At 32.2% G+C, this 23,555-nt stretch overlaps 2 protein-coding genes across 2 annotated transcripts; both read left to right on the forward strand.

Annotated features, from left to right (window-relative positions):
* The first annotated feature begins 532 nt into the window (after positions 1-532).
* On the forward strand, positions 533-3,036 carry LOC132736107 (uncharacterized). The gene is made up of 3 exons (XM_060723187.1): positions 533-873; positions 1,689-2,443; positions 2,600-3,036. Exons 1-3 carry the CDS (start codon positions 533-535, stop codon positions 3,034-3,036), a joined length of 1,533 nt encoding a protein of 510 aa, XP_060579170.1.
* A 15,172-nt stretch (positions 3,037-18,208) lies between these two features.
* On the forward strand, positions 18,209-21,730 carry LOC132736093 (uncharacterized). The gene is made up of 2 exons (XM_060723168.1): positions 18,209-18,308; positions 18,703-21,730. Exon 2 carries the CDS (start codon positions 19,090-19,092, stop codon positions 19,924-19,926), a length of 837 nt encoding a protein of 278 aa, XP_060579151.1. The 5' UTR covers positions 18,209-18,308; positions 18,703-19,089; the 3' UTR covers positions 19,927-21,730.
* Positions 21,731-23,555: the final 1,825 nt, after the last annotated feature.

The raw sequence follows: 23,555 nt of genomic DNA on the forward strand, positions 1-23,555 counted from the left end.
GGTATATATTTGAAGTAATGGTAATTATGCATACTTTGACTCATTTTAGGTTAAGTTTTGGGGAATGTTTATGTCCTATATTAACTAAGTTACTATATTTCTTCATAACTATATATTGACTAAACACAACACTTCCTGGTAAAAAACCAGCACATATTGACAATTGTAAACCTTTATTGTTTCACAATTTATTGAAAAAGGACGTTTATAAAATCAATTGTTTAAAGTGTTTACTTATATATTAATTGTGAGAAATTCTCAGAATATAAGACAGTCTTTCATTCTTTGTTATTACATTCATCACTGATATTTTATTTATAAACATTAAATTCAAGGTGAATGTTATTCATAAAAGAAGAGAAGAAAAAAGTTTATTGTTGAAAAAGCAGTATGAGAGACACTTCTTAAGTGACTGTAGGAATTAAAATCTTTGTTTGAAATGAATGTGAAAAGAAATTGATAATTTTTTATCTATCTTTAGGCGTTGTATAGATGAATTAAATAAACAGGTGTGAACAAGATATTCAACAAAATGGCTACAGGTGGAAAAATAGATACGGATATTCTTTCTGATGAAATATTTGATGTACTTTGTTCAATGTGTAAAAATCGAGGTAAACATTCTGAAGGTGAAAAATTCTGTGTAGACTGCCATGATTATTTCTGTATAAATTGTGTCACAGTTCACAGTCAAGTTCCTGTGTTAGCTGGTCACAAGGTGTTGGATAAATCTCAAGTTAAGTCAGGAACCAGTAAAAGTCTGCCGAGGGAACCAGCAGAGAGATGTGACAGACACAGTCATAAACACATTGATATGTACTGTCAGAATCATGATAATGTCGGCTGTTCTACATGTATGACAATTGAACACAGGTAACTTTTAGCAGAATGATCATTTAACTTTCTTCAATTACTAGAAGTAATCCTTAAAATCTTAAATCCTTTGAGTCTGTCTGCTTAGTGACTTTTTTCGGTCAATTGATTTTTGATCAAAACATTATGGTCAGTCTATGAAGTCATTCTTTTAGTTACTAAAAGAACAATATATTAATCGTTTAGTCAGGTAAGGGCTAGTATATTTACTTATTCATTAATTTCAATATCAGGCACGTTTTCACCTCAAATGTAAGGCTAATTTCAAGTTCACAACGGCATTATGAACATAAAACAAGGCCATTATGCAAAAAGGACGGCCTTTATGGGAAAACACGGCTATTATGAGATTGGAAGATTTTGATTGGCTCTCCAGCTTGGCCATTATAATTCTGCTTTTTTAATTGAAAAAAGTCGCCATTTTGAATTGCTGCATTGTAGATATTCGAGACATTTTAAAAACAAGAATCTCATTTATTTTTTGTTCACAAAGTGCTTAACTTGTTAAGATAATAATTATGTAGTTAAAATTGTCAATAATTAAGCGTTTTCATAATGACGTTGTTATTGGGCTTTAGACTGTCATATTAGCCTTCGACTTTTGGCCTCAGGGTAATGTGACAGTCATCAGCCCAATAAAATGCCATTATGAAAACGCTTGATTATTAACATTATCTTAATAATTCTGCAGCAAACTAAATATAAACATGTTAAACATTAAAACGTCATAAGTATATAAGATAAATTGTTAATTTTTAAAACATTTTTTTATAGCATGTAACAAGTTTTTCTTTAACAAACTGACTTTTTTTCAGATCATGTAAGAATACATTCTACATACCAGAATACATCCAAAATAAATCTTACCTAGTGGCTTCAAGAGCAATTCAAACAAAGCTGAAGGCATTAGCCAGGACCCTTGCTGTACAAGCTAACAATTTTCAACAGGATAAACACAACCTCTTGAAAAGAAAGGCTGAACTACTGGACGATATCAGAAAATTCCGACAAGAAATGAATGACCAACTTGACAAGCTGGAGAAATGTTCTGTAGATGAGATAGAAAATAAATTCAAACTTCTTGAAGACAAGATTGAAGAAGGTCTAAAACAGCTACAAGTACACAAAGCAAAGGTTAAATCAGCTAATGATAAATTAGCCTCTCAAAACCAAAATCAAGCTGAATTGTTTGTTCATGTGAAGATCGGGGAAGATGCTGAGAATGTTACCAACAAATTTATAGAAGATACAAAAATGAAGATAACAGTAAGTGACATAGAGTTTCAACCTGACACAAAACTCTTTCAACAGCTGAAACAAAACAAAACAATTGGCATGCTAACAGAGAAAACTACAAAGAATGACAAGTTACTTGAGATTACAGGAGGACACTCATACTGTGTCAAACTTGAGTCGGATGAAAATGAATGTTCAATCATCAGTGCCTGCTATATGAAAAATGGTACAATAATCCAAGCTGATAACAAAAACAGGAAGCTTAAACGGTTAGATAGTCACAATTATATCATCACAGACTGGTATAATCTACCTGGACAGCCATGGCAAATATGTAAAATTAATGAAACACAAGTAGCAGTAACATTACCCTTCCAGCAAGAAATTTATTTCATTTCTGTAGACAGACAAATGAAAACAACAAACAAGATTGAAACTGGTTTTAACTGTTATGGTTTTGCATATGCAAAAAATCATTTATATATTTCAGACGAGACATCTGTCTTTATCTCCACAATGACTGGCAGGAGACTTAAACAGTTTAGTACTGACCAGTCAGGACAGAAACTGTTCTCTGACATAAACAGTATAGCTGTCAGTAAGAATGCTGCAAGGATTTATGTTGCTGATGATCTTAAAGGACTGATAGTACTAGACAACAATGGTCAGATTGTGACAAGATATAATAGTAAATTATTACAGATGGCTTCATATTGTAATCTCACTGAAGCAGGTAGTGTGCTGGTATCTGGACATGACTCCAATAATGTTTTACAGTTTACATCTGATGGTGAGCTGAAAGGAGAGGTCATAAAAGCTGACAGTAGAAAACCGGCAGCAACTTTGTCAGTTTGTTGTAATCAACAAATGTCTAAGATGTGTATAAGCAGAGATGGAGAAGACAATATTGAAGTGTATGATATATGATCAGTTATGTTAATGAGTACAAACAACCATAATTTATAATCATGGTTATAATTACATGTTTATTTATATAATGATGATGCAATTATATATGTTCATGTCATGTTTAATTTATGTATTATATTTTGTATATGTAATGTGGTGATGAGCTTTTTATGCTTAAACCAAGAAATAAAATTTCTGTTCTGTAATGGTAATTATTTTCAATATCTTAAACAAGAGGGCCATGATGGCCTTGAGTCGCTCACCACAAAGAACTGCTTTTCAGTGTTGGAAATTATCCATTGTCATTATTTTCTTATATTTAATTTGAGCATAGAATATGTTTAAACAATAATTCGAAGAAATGCCATGACCTGGGGCATTTAAGCTTCAGCTTAAACGGGGCCAATCAAATATGAGCAAACGTGATAAAAGACAACAAAAGAATAAGAATGCGACAAAGTTTAGTTATCATCTATCAATTATTTCAGAAGGAAATGATGTTCAGAGGTTTTCTATTTTTACCTTTAGCGGCCCCTAAAAAGGAGCCAATAAAATAAATATTAGCAAACTTGATAAAAAACTACCCATGAATGCTACAGACAAAGTTTGGTGATCAATTGTAGAAATAGATATTTAAAAATATTTCTATTTTTAGCTTTAGCGACCCCTAGAAAGGGCCGATGAAATTAATATGAGCAAACATGATAAAAGACTACCCAAGAATGCTACAGACAATGTTTGGTGATTATTCATTTATTAGTTCTGTAGAAATAGACGTTTAAAGGTATTTCCATATTTAGCTTTAGCTGCCCCTATAAGGGTCCAATCAAATTTTTATGAGCAAACTTGATAAAAGACTTTCAAGGAAGTCAGACAACCTTTGGTGATCATCCATCAATAAGTTCTGTCGTAGAAGATGTTTACAGGTTTTTTTTATTTTTAGCCCTAGAGACCCCTAAAAGGGGCCAATCAAATTAAATAGAGCAAACTTGATAATTAGAGTACCAAAGAATGCCACAGACAAATTTTTGTGATCATCCATCAATTAGTTCTGTAGAATAGACGTTTGAAAGTATTTCTATTTTTAGCTGTAGCGGCTCCTAAAAGAGGCCAAAAAATTAATATGAGCAAACTTGATAAAAGACTACCGAAGAATGCCACAGACAAAGTTTGGTGATCGTCCATCAATTAGTTCTGTAGAAAAAGATGTTTACAAGTTTTTTCTATTTTTATCCCTAGAGACCCCTAAAAGGGGCCAATCAAATTAATATGAGCAAACTTGATAATAAACTACCCAATACTGCTGCAGACAACGTTTGGTGATCATCCATCAATTAGTTCTGATGAAATAGACGTTTAAATGTATTTCTATTTTTAGGTTTAGCGTCCTCTATAAGGGGCCAATAAAATTAATATGAGCAAACTTGATAAACGACTACCGAAATATGCCACAGACAAAGTTTGGTGATCATCCATCAATTAGTTCTGTAGAAAAAGATGTTTACAGGTTTTTCTATTTTTAGCCCTAGAGACCCCTAAAAAGGGCCAATCAAATTAAATAGAGCAATATTGATAAAAGACTACCCAAGAATGCTACAGAATGCTACAGATGTTTAAAGGATTAAATAGAGCAATATTGATAAAAGACTACCCAAGAATGCTACAGAATGCTACAGATGTTTAAAGGATTTTCTATTTTTAGCCCTAGAGACTCCTAAAAGGGCCAATCAAATTAATATGAGCAGACTTGATAAATGACTACCAAAGGATTGGTGATCATCCATCTATTAGTTCTGTAGTAGAAGATGTTTAAAGGTTTCACTCTGTCGACCCCTAAAAGTGGCCAATTGAAATGACATGAACAAATTCTAGTGTGACTGTCACAAGGATCATACAGACCAAATTTGAAGTAAATCTGCCCAGCAGTTTCAGAGAAGAAGACGATTGTTGACGCATTACGTCAGACACCGCCGTAGCATCCCCCTTTGATACTAATAGCTCACCCTGAACCTTCGGTTCTGTTGAACTAAAAACATAAAATGTAACATAAACAAAAACAAAAAGAAACACAAAACTAAAAACAACAACCACAAAAATAGAAAACGATACTTATACACTGTATATAATGAATGGTAACACATATTCTTTGTCTTCAAAATACCTTGCTACATAGGAAATTTGAAATGTGCTCATTTTTTTAAATGAATCATTTTTTTAAACGTTGTTCTCATACCATATTATTTTATGTGCTATATTTCTTATGCATATTTTCTTAATATCATTAATATAATAGCAAGTTCGCTTATTCAACAGTTAACATATCTATTAAACAAACATTTTTTGATTTCTTTCATGAGTTGTATGTTATTAATAAAGTTGCTAGTAAAAATTGTTCATATGTGCTCATATGCTGTCAAGTCCCTTTGAAAGTTACAAAATTAAATTTAGAAAGGTGTTACACAAAAAAATTACATAACTGAACCCCCTTAGCTTTTTTTCATTGTACTTCTTGCGTTTTAAATGTTTCGATTTACAGAAAATTGCCATTTCCCAAATTTTACTGTTGGAGGAAAACATCTGTTTCCCCTCTGTGCATTTTGTCAGGCAGGAGTTTCCTCATGAGTAGAACCACATGCCACCCCAAAAAGTTAAGTGTTGACAGTCAGTTGAAAATAAGCCAAACCTCTAAAGGCACATTATGTTGCTGTATTAAAATTATTTTCCTTCTCATGTTTTTACATTGTTTCAATAATGTTACATCTTGATCACCTGAAGAAAATAACGGTGAATGTGAAATTATTTGTCATAAAAGTAGACAAATGACAACAAAGTAGTATTTTAACGTAAAAAATACTGAATCTCTGTGCTAATTGACAAATTTAAATTAGCAAAGGATAGTTAAAGTCATCCGTCAGTGTGTAATTTTTTTTAACTAAAAAAGGTCATAAACAACAGTTTTTGAGAAATAAAAAGCATTTCTTGAGCAGTATGATCCTTTAATTTAACAAACACAAAGGCAACTCTAAGCATAATCTAATGCATGTTTTATGATTTGATGAGAAGAGTTTATTACAAGATGAATCAAAATAAACAATGATTTATTATGTATGTGATTTATATTGTCGCAATATGATTATATCGAATTATTCAGTTTTGTAAACAATTTGAAAGCCAAGTAAGTCAAAACGTCCTCAAGTCTGAAAGTCCTGATTTTGTATTAGATCTTCTCCAATTTTAGCTAAAATAAAGACTTACAGCACATGTTTTCAGTATCTGTTACTAGGCAATGCTACATGTCAAGACTAGAGATCAGTTATTAATTAAAACACATTTCCCATTATAAATCTATGTAAATCCCTATGGCACGGCCAGTTTTGATCCTGAAGCCTTATTTTAGACTTAATATCTAAATTATTTTGTAAAGGACTATGTGCAAATATCAAAGCTCTTAGCATGAGTATTGTAGTTTCTGAAAAGATGCAAAAAAATCTTTCCAGTACAAGTCAATGCAACATATATGATTCCCATGTTATTAAAGGTGTTAAAATAAGTTTTGGACAATGACAGATACATCATTTTAACAACACAAAAAGTCATATCTGAGCAGGTTGTGATGATAATGTGTTCATTTTTTCATTTATACACTTATACTCAAATACAATAGGCATGTATGATTTTTGACAATATTTGTTCAACACATTATGAGAACATTTGTATGCCCATGCCAAACAGTTTTAGAAAGTCCCTAACACTGTACAGATAAGTGATAAAACTGTATGTTAATTTGACTACATTGTGTTAATAGTCTTTTACGTATAGGATATCGACCGAGTACGAGGTGTTTCTGTTAAGGAAAGACCTGGTCACGAATTTCATGTGTTTCATGAAATTCGTTACCAGGTCTTTCCTAAACAGAAAGATCGATGTACGAGGCCGATATCCAACTTACACACCGTAAAACTATATTGGCTTGAGCAATAATTTGATGTAATGCACAACTATTATTATTAACACAGCGCATATACAGGTAAGCTTTAATCAATGCTCTACTTAAATACAATACATATCTTGCATCTTAACTTAGTTTTTCGCTTTAAAATAATAATTAAAAAAAGCTAAATGTGCAATATGCCAATAAAAAAGTGAATAGGTCTGAAATGGAAGGTATGTTAAAGAATGCATAATTATGTTGATATTATTTCGTATCAGACATCGCGGAATCTAGGACATTTGCCCCCGGACAGTTGCCCCCTAGGACATATGTCTCTTTTATTTTATTGTTGCGACTTGTCACTTGTCAGAGGTCATCTCGAGTATAGATTTTTTTGTATGTCAATGGAAATATTAAAGTTCATTTTTATGCTATTTTGATTTTCACAAATTTGCGCGAGAGTTTTTGTGTATTTAAAGCAGCACGCCTGTAAATTTTCATGAAAATTGTGGAAAAAATATTTTAAGGTGAACAAGTGATTTACATATTGCAATCGGCACTGACAATCCAAGAAAATAACTAAAAAGGTCGTCAACATATGCAAAAGTAGCCCTTACTGCGTTAGCTACTCAGTAGAAATATGGTAATAGAATACTGCAAAATCATTCGTAAACCGCATATTACATGAAAAATATAACTTGGACCTTCCTTGAATGCTTTTACCTTTCTTAAAATTTTATTACTTTTTCAATATTGATTTTCTTTAAATATTTTGGCTCATCTGGAGGCGTGCAGCTTTAAGGCGATAGAAACAATTCAACAATTAAATATTTTAACGTTTTTAAAACAGGCGGGGGGGGGGGCAAATTTCCGACACTTCCAAAGATATGCGGGGGCAAATGACAGCCACTGCAAAGAGGGGGACCCTTCCGAGGTGGCAACTGTCCGAAGGGTAATTTCCGTATATCCAGCAGACCACGAAATACTTACATATGTATATTGTTGACAAGTGTGAGAAACATAAACCGAAACTCGTATATTTTATATGGCAGATTATATAGTGTTCTAGAATAAAATATTATTGTTCATCATAACATTTTTGTTACTAAATCACTATCACTAATAACTTAATTGACATGTTTTTTCAAGAATTATTTTAATGATATCCGGATATTATATTTCTATCGTTTCTATCGATATTTGAAATAATAATAGAAGATGTGCCCATTGTAGTCCAATCCACATTAAGTACTTGTATATGCATGTCACTATAAGCAAGGTTTGTATTCAATCAATACAAATTTCCTTTAACGTTGTTGTGTAGCATTCTTTGAAACTAAGCCCTGGCTTTGAAAGTTTTCAGGGGAAATCACTTTTGATTTTTCTCCGGTTTAATAGAAAAATCTATAAAGCCTAACTCAAAGAGAGTGGGCGGGGGTTAACGGGTATTTAACAATCTGACTGATCCCGCAGGTGGGAATGCTACCAGAGACTTTTCTATCAACTGTGGGTAGCTGCAGTTTCTAATGCAAAGCGTATATGAAATGGTGATAAGTTGTGAAACGGACATATATTTGGTATATTTTTTCGATATGAATTTTTTGTACAATTTTATGTACTGTGAATTTTCTAGAACGTTAAAATTGTAATGGATTAGGTGATTTAAAATCGTTATAAATATGCTGTGATTACTGCTATAGTTTCATATGAATGAACTTGAAGCGTCCATTTTTTTTATATTTTGAACTTAATGACAGAAGAACCAGTTAGATATGCGAATCAATAAATGTTAAATGTGTCCTAACTTTGATATGCTATCAATTATTTTTATTCAAAGATTTAATATAGGGATGCTGGAATGATTGCTAAGTGCATTCAATAAACATTATCTTGTTTAAAAAATGTATCCCGAATTTGTACAATTTTTACATTTTATTTCATTTTTTAAATTTTTGATTGCGTTTCATGTTTTCTTTGTCTGCGCATAGGCAGGTCTATTTTTTCACGTGTTTTTCATGACCGGGTCTGTCTAACTAGAACATAGACCTCATAACGGACTTTCTTTTGTTTAAACAGGTCTATCCGAAAAATATAGACCTGTCACAAACAATAGAGGAGGTGTGTAATGTACACTTATTAACCCTTTGTAAGATCAATCGTGAAGGAGGCACTCAGTATTGGCAACAATTCTTCAGCTTTAAACAGAGTATAATAACAATTGCAACTATAATCTCAATATTTTTACTGCAAGAACGACCGATTTTACAATATGATAGTACATTTATGTCAGTCTTTAGGGCGTCCATCGTCTATATAATAACTAGAAATGTGTCCATCGGACACGGGTGCCCATACACGCCTCTGTTCTGTCAATCTTATGACTGTAGGCCAAATATATTTTTGTACTACATGTGCCACAAGTTGAAAACTAAATATTTTTTACTTAGTCAAGGCAAGAACTATACATAAGTACACATGTTGATCAACATTCTTGTAAAATTTCAGGCCTACAAGTCAAATACTTTTTGAGCTATGCACGAACAAGGGCAATAACTCTAACAAAACTGAAAAAAAAATCCACATGCAAAGTCCCAGGTACATAGCTTCACAGTGATGTTGATCATTATTCCTGTAATTTAGTGATGTTGATCATTAGTCCTGTAAATTTGGTTGATTCTAACACAAGCACTCAAGGAACAAATAACACAACACAATGAAAAGGTTTCTACTAAATCAAGGGCAATTACTCTACAAATACAGGATAAATCCAGAAGCGAAACCCAAAGTGCACTACTACAACATTCTTGTATGGTTTCATGACTCTATGTCAAATCCTTTTTGAGTTAGATGCGACACAAGTTGAAAATTGCAAAACGTTTCTAAGTCAAGGGTAATAACTCTAAAAATACCAAATGAATCCAGACGAAAATACCCAGGTGCACAACTACACATGCTGATCAACATTCCTGTAAAGGTTCATGACTCAATGTCAAATCCTTTTTGAGTTATATGCGACACAAGTTGAAAATTGCAAAATTTAACTAAGTCAAGGACAATAACTCTAAAAATATTGAATTAATCCACAGAAAATTTCTCAAACATGCAGTACGCTTTTCATCGGATAATCGTGACGTAAATATAGTTTTATATATACGGCTGCTGTAAATTTATGAAGAAAACTTAATTTCTTCCTTATAAATGATGCTTTCTTGTTTATTAATTCGTTACAAAGATTTTTGTTGAAATAGGGCCATATAACCTGTCATTTTTTAAAACTAATATTATACCTTGGATGCCGTGTCTTAATTCAAGGCACCATTACAACAATCCAGACGCATATCCATATACACATTACTTTATGTAGCTCCAAAAGTTTGAAAACATATAATTTGATATTCTTACATAGATCAAGTGATGCATTTAAAATGGGAAAAAAGTGCAAAAGATTATTAGAAATCTTCTCAGCATTAAATTGAAAATCGATTTTAGCACGATTTTTAGCCCGGCATGAAAGCGTTACAATATCTTACTTTTTAGGCATTTTGGTATAACGTCGCTCGAGTGGAACTATGTTATTGCTGTCGTATTGCTACCGTCTTCCAAATTTTACTGTCGTTTTACAAACCTATAATTTGCTTTTCACTCTAATAATAAAAAATATATATATTATTTGTGGAAATATAATAAATTCGCAAAATTACTTGTTTTGTTTTTATTGTTTTATGATTGTGTGTTTTGCTTTGATGATGGTGTAAATAATTAACCATTTTCTCTTAATTTCTGCGGCATTATGCTATCAGCACTTTTTAATGGGATAAATAGGGGAGATAGAGCACTTTAAGATTGATTTACAAGGGTATCATTCTTCACGTAAATCAGTAATTTCGTGATATATTTCAAAAGTTTGATTGGTCAAAGTTATATCAATCACTAAAATTCTGGAGATAGAGCAATATTTTTGCTATACGTGTGTTTAAACAGTGGAGAAAGAGCAACCTTTTATAGCGTTTATTCAATTATTTATTTCGATAACGTCATAATTCACAATCTTTCTCATGTACATGTATAGGAGGTCGGGGCGAAAATTTATACAGTAAAATAAAACTTTCATAAAAAATGGAGATGAAATCTGGAAACGAAGTGATCCCTCGGAAGAACAATCACAACAAAAGTACAAGAGAATTGCAGACTCGGTCTGATTGAGTCTGTACATGAGGGATAATGAAAACGTGCAACATCCCTCTGTTGTGAAGTATAAAAATCTGGAAATGAAGTGATCCCTCGGAAGCATTCATCACAACAAAATAACAAGAGAATTGCAGACTCGGTTTGATTGAGTCTGTACATGAGGGATAATGAATACGTGCAACATCCCTCACGCCTCCTAGCATCGGTTTGAGCGGTACTCAATTCTCAACACTTAATAGTGCTGGCATCAATGATCCCAAAGGACCAGAAAAATATAACAACATTTTAAGAGTCAGGCGACGATTTGTCTCGATGTAAAATAATCAAAAACTAGAAATGTGTCCATTGGACACAAGTGCCCCCACACTCCACTCCACTGTTTTGTTAATTTCTTGTCAAATTCTTTTGGGCTACATGTGTCACAAGTTGTAGTCCAGTCATTCTAGCTCAAAATACAGCCAAACATAAAACAAATTGCAACAGAAAACGTTTTGAGTGTTTTGTAACCCCAGACCTATATTGTATAACATATCGAAAGTCTAGAAAAATCTAAGTTGGGGAATGATTTCAAAAATTGAGATCAAATATATGAGTATCATTGTATTTATTTTTGTCTAAATCGAACTGAAAATAATACACACATTCACTTTTCTAATAAATTTATATATAACAGGCATTAAAATATATCTTATTCTATATCTATAATAACATAAAGTAATCAGAAAGTATTTATTTAAAAAAAAAACTACTTTTATCTTTCTTAGATTCTTTAAATTATTAAAAATGGGTGGGGTAATTCTATTTTGTTGCATAGCTGAAGACCAGCAATTAGTGACATCATTCTATTGAAATATATCACATGGTATTAAATAGAACACTCATAATATTTAATGTAAATGTGAAAAACTGTCAAATATCAACGTTATAAGAATTAAATACATTAAATACATTTCGACAACATTTGCATATATTCAAATATTTATATTAACAATGTACAGCTAGTGGGTGGGGTAATCTTATACAATGTAAAGAAATATAAAATTGATTTGTATTATCTATGACAATAATTTAAGTTTTATATTTACTTAAATAATTTCTTACACAATTGTTCTTAAAGTCATTAAAATATCACCATGACTTTGGGCCACAATAGGTGACCTTGACTTTTTCGAGATCAAATTTCTATTCGAATATGCTACAGTTGAACATAAAACGTTACAAAATTACCATTTTTGCAAATTTTATATTTATCATATTAATCTTTTAATTCAAAGTCAACTTATACTAGAAACATTTTTATCACATACACGTGCCGCTTTTGCGACATTGCATATATTTTGACGTGACGTCATTTGCTTTATACAAACAAATTGTAAAGGTGCACTACATGTTACAGTAGCGTTACTCTAACGGCGGGCCACTGAAAAAATATTTTCTTTCACTTTAAACAGTCTCTTTTTTGGATATGTGATGAATAGAATATTATATGCATATAGGTTCATTACTGAATTTAATGAACTAGTTGAATAAAATAATATTATGCTCGCCATGGGCTCGAATAATATAATTTTATTCAACTCGTTAAGTATTTAGCTTACATTCATTCAATATCCTTTATTACTTTTTAAAATATCTACGGTACTAAGCCGTACAATATTAAGTAAATGTATTTTCAACTTTCATTATAAGGTACACAGAGTTTAGTCTGTTATTAAAAAAGCATGTTTGCCCATTTGCATACTTGGTACTGTTTAAACCTACGTCAAAGTATAAGATTTTGGACAAACGTCAGTATATAGATCAATAGATCAGGCTCAGTCTATTGGTCCACATCAGTGTCTGTCTCAGTGAACTTTTCTACATTTGTACAGCTTATTCCACGTTCCTGCGGAACACTCTATACCGTTTTATCTATATGTGCATCTCTTTGTGTCACATTGTTGTTTGCATTTACATTTTACCATCTTCAAAAGCTTCTCAGGCGCAGCTGGTCGATCTGTTTTCTGGGGCATCAATTTATTATCTTTCATTTCGAACCCCAATTCAGTAGGCAAAAGGTGTTCTCCACTTTTAATCCATTCATGAACTTGAAAAAAAGTCCTCATGCTGTGATATTTAGCGGCAGCTGATGTTGGGGGCAATGATTTTACCTGAACATAATTCGTGCTGAACATGACCTCCTGCGAAAACATTCTTAAACGCAACAAATCAAGTGTCTCAACGGAAATAACAAGAATAAAGGTCAACAAGGCAAAGGCAACGTTCACAGGACGTTGCTCCCGGACACACCCAAGAAGGGCACCCAGAAGGCACCAAACAAAAACAAAAACCTTGAGTGGATACAATTGCGAAAGGAGTGGGACATTTAAAGTGAAATAATATAAAGTCCGCCATATAATGCAACAAGTATTTTCTCGCCGCTTTCTATGATGACTTCCTTGTTCAGATTTGTTCAAATTTCTTAAAAATTCACTGGCATGGTTAACTATTTCGGCTTTAGAAAGGAAAGTCTTTAAAGCTGCACTCTTGCTGATACCGATAATATGTGAAGTTGTATCACAGCCGGATATTGCATGCAAAACTGGCAATGTTCTTGTCTGTCCGCCTAATACCCTTTTGGTCTTAGGAATATCCCATATACGGACTGCCTTTGATGTCATCTGTTTTGCTGCCGGCTTCAAAACAACCAGTTAATGAGTTGAATTTATGTGATACAATGCAATAACTAGCAGGCCAGTGTCCTCGCCTACAATGACCACATTATTGGTCTCTGCTTATTCTAAAGCTTTATCAACTATCAGCACAACCTTTGGCCCAGTGATACCATGAGTTTTCGTGTATGCGTCGTATCTTTGGTAGTTGGCCCGGATGCATATCCGTCGAATACAACGACTGCATTTGGGTACCGGCTGGTAATGTTTCTAACATAAGTATCACAAATGTCTGAAAACAACATCCCGATCTTCCAGGGAACTTGGTGTAATAATGAGCCTCCATCCAGTACAAATCTGAAACTTTCATCAACATTTGCCTCATGCCTGCAATCTCCAATATTCCATATCGCTTCTGCAAGAAGCCATTTCTGTGACTCCCTGATAAGTCCATCAGAATTAAATAAAGAAGAAGGTACACCACAAAGTTCATATGTAAATACATCACTGAATCTCTGTGCTGCAATTGTTAATCGTTGAAAAAGAAGTTGTGGGTCAACCTTAAGTGGTTCATCATTGATGTTTATTTGTTGAGCTACATCTAGTGTTACCGCTTTTTGACCTCTCTTGAAAGCTAATTCAAAAGCATTCTTTCTAGCCGTTGATGACACTACTTCTTTGCCTATCATATCTGCTCGGTATGCATTCACACTGAATGTGACGTAACTCCTGTTTCAATATAAAAGGATTTCGTTCCTCCAAGTATGAGATTAAAGTCTGTGTATCCTTCTGGTCACTAATAGCTCTCGTCCTTCCAACTTCTTTATGGAGAACTAAAAGTCTTTTGCAAAGTAAAGGGCAAGAACTTTACAAATACTGAATAAATCCAAAATTAAACCCCAAGGTGCATAAGTACACATGCAGACCAACATTCTTGTAAACTTTCAGATATACAGGTCAAATACTATTTGAGCTATGCATGAACAATTTGAAAATTGCAAATTTATACTAAAGCAAGGGCAATAACTCTAACTAAACTGAAAAAACACATGCAAATACCAGAATAACTCTGACTATACAGAATAAATCCACAATCAAAACCCTAGGTGCACAACTACACATCCTGTTCAACATTTCTGTAAAGTTTGATGACTCTAGGTCAAAAATTTGTTGAGCTACGTGCGACACAAGTTGAAAATTGCAAATTTTTACTAAGTCAAGGGCAATAACTGTAAAAATACTAAATATATCCACACGAAAATACCCAGGTACACAACTACACATGCTTATCAACATTTCTGTAAAGTTTGATGACTCTAGGTCAAATAATGTTTGAGCTACATGCGACACATAATGTGAACGGCCGGACAAGGGTAAATCTTAATGCAACCCCCCCCCCTCCAAAAAAATAAAAATAATGGGGGCCGAAAATCAAACGGAGCTTTCATTCATTTTTGTATGTTACATCATTTTATCATAAAAATGTTTAAACTTACATATTGTATCAAGTGTTACAAAGGAGAAGTATCAGTAGATATGTAAAACAGTTATGTTGTTGTCAACTCGAATCTATAAACTCGAGGTTTGATAATGACTTCAAATTTATAGCCCAAACACTCTATTAATTGCGCTAGTATGGCGGCCAATAATAAGTTGTTTGCACAGACGACTTTGCAAAATATGTAAAACTCTTGTTAAATTTTACTTGGTCACTATAATATAATGACAATGACATAATATAATGTTGATAATGTCAAAATTCACGGATGAGGTGGAAAGATCGGACGTTTCAAGTATGAAAGCATCAATTTTCGTGGGTGATAAACTATCACGGAATGCAGCCATGTAAACCAAGACAGAGTCGAGATAAAATGCAACAACAACAACAAAAATGGCAACAGTTTTTTACAACAATAGTGCTGAATTTAAATTAAGCTTACGTTTTATTCCTTTAACTTACCTGATCACAAATTGCTTAAATGTGAGATGTTATGATAGCAAGATGTCTGTCATTCGTCATTCGTCCTTCACTTCAGTGTTGTTAAATTTTTCTGGTCCTTCGGGATTATTTATGCTAGCACATTAATTGTTGAAAATGGAGTATCGCTCAAGCCGGTGCTAGAAGGCATGGGGATTGTACACTTTTTCCTAAGCCCTTATGTACAGACTCAATCAAACCGAGTCTGCAAGTTTCATTTAATTTTGCTGTTATTAATGCTTCCGAGGGATCACCCTTTCTCCAGATTTGTCAACAAGATCTCCTCCTAAATGACATAGTGATTTAGACCAAACTGCACAGGAATTATCCTTAGTAGACTCTTTTCAAACACAAATGCAAAACAGATCACAGGATCTCAGAATACACTAAAAAAACAAAATCTTTAAAATGATTTTTAGAAACTACGATGCTCAGAGCATCTATATTGTGGTTGTAGCATAACCTTATAGTCCTTTACAAAATATTATAAATCATACCCAGTGGGTCAAAATGGGGTCACGTACATTTTATAGACATAGGAAAATGCATTTAAATCTTCTTTTGGAAAACCAAAACGTCCAGAGATTAGCCTTGTGGACCCCTCTAAAATTTAAATGAAATATACCCTGGAGTTATAAATGGTCCGCCCTTCAGGCAAATTAGTTTGCAAAGACTAATATTGTAAACATATTTTAAAATGTTCTTCTTTAAAGTATAAGTGCATAGAGCTTAGATATTTGGCACCAAGCATAACCCTGTATTCTATAAATGACATACATCATGCTCAAAATTGGCTACGTCCCGTGGGTCACATAGTTTATAAAAGAAGATTACTTTAATGTTTTCTTCTCAGAAACTTAAATGATCAAAACTTTAATTTTTGTCATGTAACATTGCCTTGTGGACCTCTATAAAAGTTAAATAAGTCTTGGCGCTAGGGTCAAAGCTGCCAAGTAATTGATTATTTTCAATACTTGGACAGTCTAAACTATTCTATTCTTTGCAATTAAAATGCCAGAATTTTAGATATATGGCATATAGCATCATTATTTTAAAAAGTAAATAAACGATGTTTCTTGGATCAAAATAAGTATAACGCGGGTGTCAACTATTTTTAAATTTGATTCTTTTATTTTACAAAAAAAAACAACAACAAAAAAAGCAAGCATCTTAAAGGGATAAGAATGATATCGCATGTTAAATTACATAAAAGATTTAAGTCTTAACTGAGGTGCTGTAGAGAAAAATGATTATTAAGACCTCTTCAATCAATGTCAAGTTTTGCCTTTAAGATATCTGCACTTGAATTTGAATATATTGTATAATTTAAGTGCAGCAATTTAACAAGTATTCACAAGTAGTGCGGACAATTACGAACGCCCGGTAGGGACATTTCAACTTCATGAAGTTAAAATCGTGAATTCATGAAGTTGAAATCGTGAATTCGTGAAGTTGAAATAGTGAATTCATGAAGTTGAAATCGTGAATTCATGAAGTTGAAATCGGGAATTCATGAAGCTGAAATCGTGAATTGGTGAATTTCGTATGTTGAAAACGGGAATTCAGGAAGTTAAAATTGTGAATTCATGAAGATGAAATCGAGAATTCATGAAGTTGAAATGGCCCTACCGGTCTTTCGTAGACAATGCTTTATTTTTCTTGTTTTTCATGTAGCTGACTTCATTTCAAATGATTCATCTTAAAATTTCAAGTACATGTATCAGTCAATTTTACTTTGTTTATTCTTCCTTGGTAAATGCACAGTATGACTAAGATACACTTTTATTCTTATTTCTCTAAAGCCTTTTAATTTTGGCGTACTTTTATAGTAGTACTGTATTCAATAAGTTACTAATTCGCCAACTACCTAAACCATCTTTTTCATCTTTTTGGCAATAAGTTCAGTTATAGTGAATAAATATTTTGTATGTATTTCAATTTAAATCCCCCATAGTGGGGGAACAAATATATGTTTAAATAACAATATTATAGTTATTTTTTTTCAAAACGCTTGTCAAATATTTAAAAAAGAACAACTTCATATTGGAGATTAGATTTTTATTATACTTGACAATTATGCATTGAACTAGCACATCAGATCAATGATCTAAAATCAATATTTTAATGTAGTTAATACTTTGTGGGAGAGATTACATTTTTTGTAACTACATTCATAATCTTAATTTAAGTTTAAACTATTGGCAGTAGATTTATTTGTGAAGAAGAAAGGAAAGATTTAATCAATATTATTGAAAAGGCAGTATAAGAGACAATCAAAATGTTAAAGTCGGAATAAAAGTTTAATTGCTTACAATTATTTTCAAAATGACTATGAAATTATTTTAAAAAATGGAATTAGGACAAGCTATATCTATATTTAGACGTTTGTATAGATTTTTATTTTATTTTTTAAATAAGATATTTTTCAGAAAGGCTTCCGGTGGAGAATTAAATGTGACAGACACAGTCATGAATACATTGATATGTACTGTCAGAATCATGATATTATTGACTGCTCTACATGTATGGCAATTGATCACAGGTAACTTTTAGCATTATGATCATTTAATTTATTTCAAATACTATGAGCAGTCTTAAATCCTTTGTGTCTGCTTGCTTATTGATCATTGACCAAGAACTGATGGCAAGTCAATTTCTAAATTTTGAAAAAAGAAATCTGGAATGCCATTTTGTTGTTATTTTTTTGCCAAGTAATCGCATTAAGTCATTCTTTTAGGCAGGAAAAGGTTAATATATTAATTTTCTCGTCAGGTAAACGCTTTTATATTTACCTAACCACTCAGCTGCAAACTAACTGTTTAGAATGAAATCTTTTTAGTAAATAAGATAACTTATTAATTGTTAAAACGTGTTTCTAGAGTATATAACAAATTCTTTTTCCTTCAGATGTTTTAACAAACTGTTTTTGTTTTCAGAACATGTAAAGATGTATTCTACATACCAGAATTCATTCAAAACAAATCTTATCAAGTGGCTTCAAAAGAAATTCAAACAAAGCTGAAGGCATTAGCTAAGGCCCTTGCTGCGCAAGCTGACAAATTTCAACATGATAAACAGAACCTTCTGAAAAGAAAAGCTGAGATACTGGACGATATAAGTAAATTCCGACAAGACATTAATGACCAACTTGACAGGCTGGAGAAAGATCTATAGATGAGATAGAAAATAAATTTAAACTTCATGAAGGCAGGATTGAAGAAGGTTTAAAACAGCTACAAGAGCATGTAAGAAATGTTACTTCATTTATTGATAAATTAGCCTCTCCAAACCCAAATGAAGCTGAATTGTTTGTTCATGTGAAGATGGGGGAAGATGCTGAAAATGTTGCCAACAAATTTATAGAAGATTCCAGAATGAAGATAACAGTTAGTGACATAAAGTTTAAACCTGACAGGAAAGTTCTTCAAATCCTGAAACAAAACCAGACAATTGGCATGTTGACAGACAAAACTACAAAAAATGTAGACGAATTACTCAAAATTACAGGAGGACAATCATACGCTGTCAAAGTTAGGTCTGACGAAAATGAATGTGATATTTCAAGCGCATGCTATATTGAAAGTTGTGAAATTATTCTAGCTGATTACAACAATAACAAGCTGAAACGGTTAGATAGTCACAATTATACCATCACAGACTGCTATAATCTACCTGGAGAGCCATACCAAATATGTAAAATCAATGAAACTCAAATAGCAGTTGCATTACCATCCCATCAAGAAATTCATTTTATTTCTGTAGACAGACAAATGAAAACACCAAACAAGATTATAACTGATTTTAACTGTTTTGGTCTTGCATATGCAAATGATTGTTTATATATTTCAGATGAAGGTACATCATTATATATCTACACAGTGACTGGCAGGAAACTTAAACAGTTTAGTACTGACCAGTCAGGACAGAAACTTTTCTTTAACATATTAAGTCTAGCTGTCAGTGAGGATGCTACAAGGATTTATGTTTCTGCTGTTGATAAAGGACTGATAGTACTAGACAACAATGGTGAGATTGTGACAACATTTAATGATGAACAAGTACAATGGGCTATTTATTGTCATCTTACTGAAGCAGGCGGTGTGTTGGTATCTGGATATGAATCAATAATGTTTTACAGTTTACATCTAATGGTGAGGTGATAGGAGAGGTCATACTAGCTGACACTGAAAAACCCAAAATTCGGTCAGTTTGTTGTAATCAACAAATGTCTAAGATGTGTATAAGCAGAGATGGTGAAGACAGTATTGAAATATACGATATCTGATCACTTATGTTATTGAATACAAACAAGTATATGAACATGGCTATAGTTAACCAAATGATTTTAAAACATGAAAAAGAAACAACAACAAAAAAACAACAACAAAGGAACATAATGGCTCTGAAATCGCTCACCTGAATATAGAATCTAAATCTAAAACTGATATCACCAAATCATATTTGGTTCTGAAAAAGTACGTGTGTAAAAACATTACTGGTTGCTATTCCTAATGGAAAAACAGTTTTAAAAGATGTGTACATATGAGAAAAATCAACGACCCCAAAGGGCTTTTATTTGAACAAATTTGGTAGACACATATAAGAAGATTCCCCATGCCTTATATCTAACCTCCCGCTCTTTGAGTTTTTTTAATAGAAGATTTTTAAGTTTTTCTTTATACATATAAGGAAAACAAATTACCCTCTTCAGCATAGTCAATTTTGACCCCAGGGCTTTTATTTTATTAACTTTGTAGACACACATAAGAACATTTCTCATGCTTGATATCTAAGCTCTAGCTCTTTGGGTTTTTAAAAGAAGATTTTTAAAGTTTTTACTTTGTACGTATAAGAAAAATCAGTGGCCGTCCTAGGTGTGTCCAATTATGATGTCAGGGCTTTTATTTGAACAAAAATGGTAGATACCTACTATGTTAAATATCTAGACTCTAGCGTTGTGGGTTTTTAAAAGAAAATTTATTTTTTGTTCGAATATATACCAATAAGAAAATCAGTGACCCCCTGTGGCGGAGCCAATTTTGACCCCAAGTCTTTAATTTGAACAAACTTGGTAAACACTAACTCAAAGATGCTTCGTGCGAAACATCTAAGCTCTAGGTCTTTGTTTTTGTTGAAAGAAGATATCGAAAGATTTTTCTTTTGGTTGCCATAGCAAACAGAGTTCTGCATGGAAGTAAATTATTTGAACAATTTTTAAAGGTGGCCCAAAATGAACATTTCTGTGTAGTTTGAGGGGATGCCGTTTTAAGTAGTTTACGGAAGGACGCCGGACGGACACTGGACAAAAATTGATCACAAAAGCTCACAATTTCATTTTGTGACAGGTGAGCTAAAAACAGAAAATCATACTAATGTGCTGTGCGATTTTACATGTACTTGTTTATAATAAATGGTTACACAATAATTCTTTATCTTAAAAAAAGTTACTATATAGAAATTTGAAATGTTCTAATTTGTTGCAATGAAGCAAATTTAAGTTTGATAAAAAAGTTTTACAAAAAGAATTTTTATACAGACTAAAGTCGCTGAAACACTTTTAACTTATTTTTTTCATTGTAATTGTTGGGTTTAAAAGGCACATTATTTGGCTGTATCAAAATATATTTTCCTTCTCATGGCAGAGTTTATAATGATTTAAGAGCATGTAAGATTTTTATCACTTGAAGAAAATTGCGCTGAATATGAAATTATTTGTCATAAAAGTAGACAAATGATAACTAAGTGGTATTTTGACTTCCAAAAATCACTGTGATAACTGCCAAATTTAAGGAAACAGTAGCAAAGGATAGTTAAAGTAATAAGTCAGTGTGTATGTTTTTGGAAACTAAATAAGATCACCAAAACAGTTTTTGAGAAATAAAAGCATTTATCGGGCATTATGGGCCTTTAATTTCACGATCGCAAAGGCAAATTTAAGCCAAATCAAATACATGTGTTATCATTTGATGAGGCTAGTTTATTAAGAGAGGAATTAAAAATAAAAAAAAACTTATTATGTACAAATATTGTTGCAATATGATCATATCAAATTATTCAGTTTCATAAAAAAAGTTTGAATGGCAAGTAAGTCAAAACGTCCTCAAGTCTGAAAGTCCTGATATTTTATTAGATCTTTTCCAATTTTAGCTAAAATAAAGACTTGTTTTCAGTATCTGTTTCAAATATCAAGTCTAGACAATGCTACTTGTCAAGATTAGAGATCAGTAGTTGAACATATTTCCAAATATAAATCTATGTTAGCCCCTATGGCGCGGCCAGTTTTAATCCTAAAACAGCTACGTAAATTGTCTGGGTAATGGGTGGAACACATTCAAATTCAGACGATCCCTTGTCAGTTATGATGGAAAACAATTCTAATTATTACCCATAACTATTTCTGATGTATTTTTTAACCTTAAAATTTTACATTCAGAACATTGAAAAAATAGGGAATAAATTTATACATATAAAATGATATTAAATGACATGGAAAGTCAGCCTCAAAAATCAAATTGGGCTTCATGTGTTAAAAATATTTTATCGAGACTAGGGTTTTTTTTATCTTGTTTGGCTAGAACAGGGAGTAGAAGATTTTCACATACTTGTACGAATTCTTAAGCAAAGAATAAAGTATGTTTTTGTACAAGGATGGCTAAGTAGGATTGATATCTCAACAAGAGTTACTTTTTATAAATCTATATGTAGTTTTGGTTTTAAACCATACCGTTAAATAAATACCTAATGTTAATAAATATAGAAAAGGAATAGAAAGACAACTAATAAGTATGTGTTAAACTTCATGTATAGAATAACATAAAATTGTTGATTTTATCATGGCTTTAATTAAACTCATGGTTATATATATGACGTCAAATGGCGTTAATTTATTTATCTTCAAGTTAAATGAAAATGCACGCAGCACTGCCATGTAATTGTAAATAGAAAATAGTAATAAGAGTATTAGAAGTAAAAATGTGTGTGTGTATGCGTGTGTGCGTGCGGTTGTACGCACGTGCGTACGTAAGTGTGTACTGATATGATAGGAAATTGTTTATACAAATAATACCAAAAATAAGAAGATGCAAAATAATGTTTTATACTTAGTTTATATTTTATATCAATCTTAATAAACATTCAATTATGAACAAAAAAAATATTTTTTAAACAGTCACATTTTTAGGACCACAGCTATTCGTTTTTTTCCTAGTCTCAGACATATTCTTTTGTATTAGATATTTTGAAATGTAAGGGAAGTAATAACAAATCCAAGGCACTTGAAAGAGTAGTGTATCCTGTTTTTTTGCATCTTACTGTTTTTACATTTACTATGTTATCTAAATTGACAAATTTATTGACTTATGCCAATATCAATTCATAAGTGTATATACCAAAAATGTGACTATGGTCTATAATGAATTAGTCAATTGTGTATTGTGAGATTTATGAAAGAATAAAGCTTCTTCTTCTACTTTTTTTTCTTCTTCTTCTTCAAATGGTACACAAGTCTGGAAATTTTTTTCCAGATCCTTCATGACAAAAGTTATCAGTTAAATCTGTTTAACTTAAAAGTATTTTTGATATTTTGTCGCAGGAGTGGAACGATGTTAAAGCTACTTTCTTTCAAATTTTACCAAGCCTATAATTTGCTTTTCTTTTGCATAAAACGCCTGCATATGTTTTAAATTCGAAAAATTATTCGTTTTGATTCTATTATTTTTTTCACGATTGAGTGTTTTGCTTTGAAAATGGAGTACATGAATTCTTGTTCTTAATTTGTATTGCATTACAG

Source organism: Ruditapes philippinarum, unplaced genomic scaffold, assembly GCF_026571515.1.
Source record: "Ruditapes philippinarum isolate M1 unplaced genomic scaffold, ASM2657151v2 ctg5773_1_1_1_1, whole genome shotgun sequence".
Taxonomy (NCBI): Eukaryota; Metazoa; Mollusca; class Bivalvia; order Venerida; family Veneridae; genus Ruditapes; species Ruditapes philippinarum.

What these genes read in the sequence shown, in the direction of transcription:
- LOC132736107 (XM_060723187.1), top strand. Translation starts at nt 533, where the DNA reads ATGGCTACAGGTGGAAAAATAGATACGGATATTCTTTCTGATGAAATA. An exon ending in TGTATGACAATTGAACACAG is followed by an intron (nt 874 to 1,688) that starts GTAACTTTTAGC and finishes ACTTTTTTTCAG; the next exon opens with ATCATGTAAGAATACATTCT. An exon ending in TGGACAGCCATGGCAAATAT is followed by an intron (nt 2,444 to 2,599) that starts GTAAAATTAATG and finishes TATATATTTCAG; the next exon opens with ACGAGACATCTGTCTTTATC.
- LOC132736093 (XM_060723168.1), top strand. Translation starts at nt 19,090, where the DNA reads ATGGGGGAAGATGCTGAAAATGTTGCCAACAAATTTATAGAAGATTCC.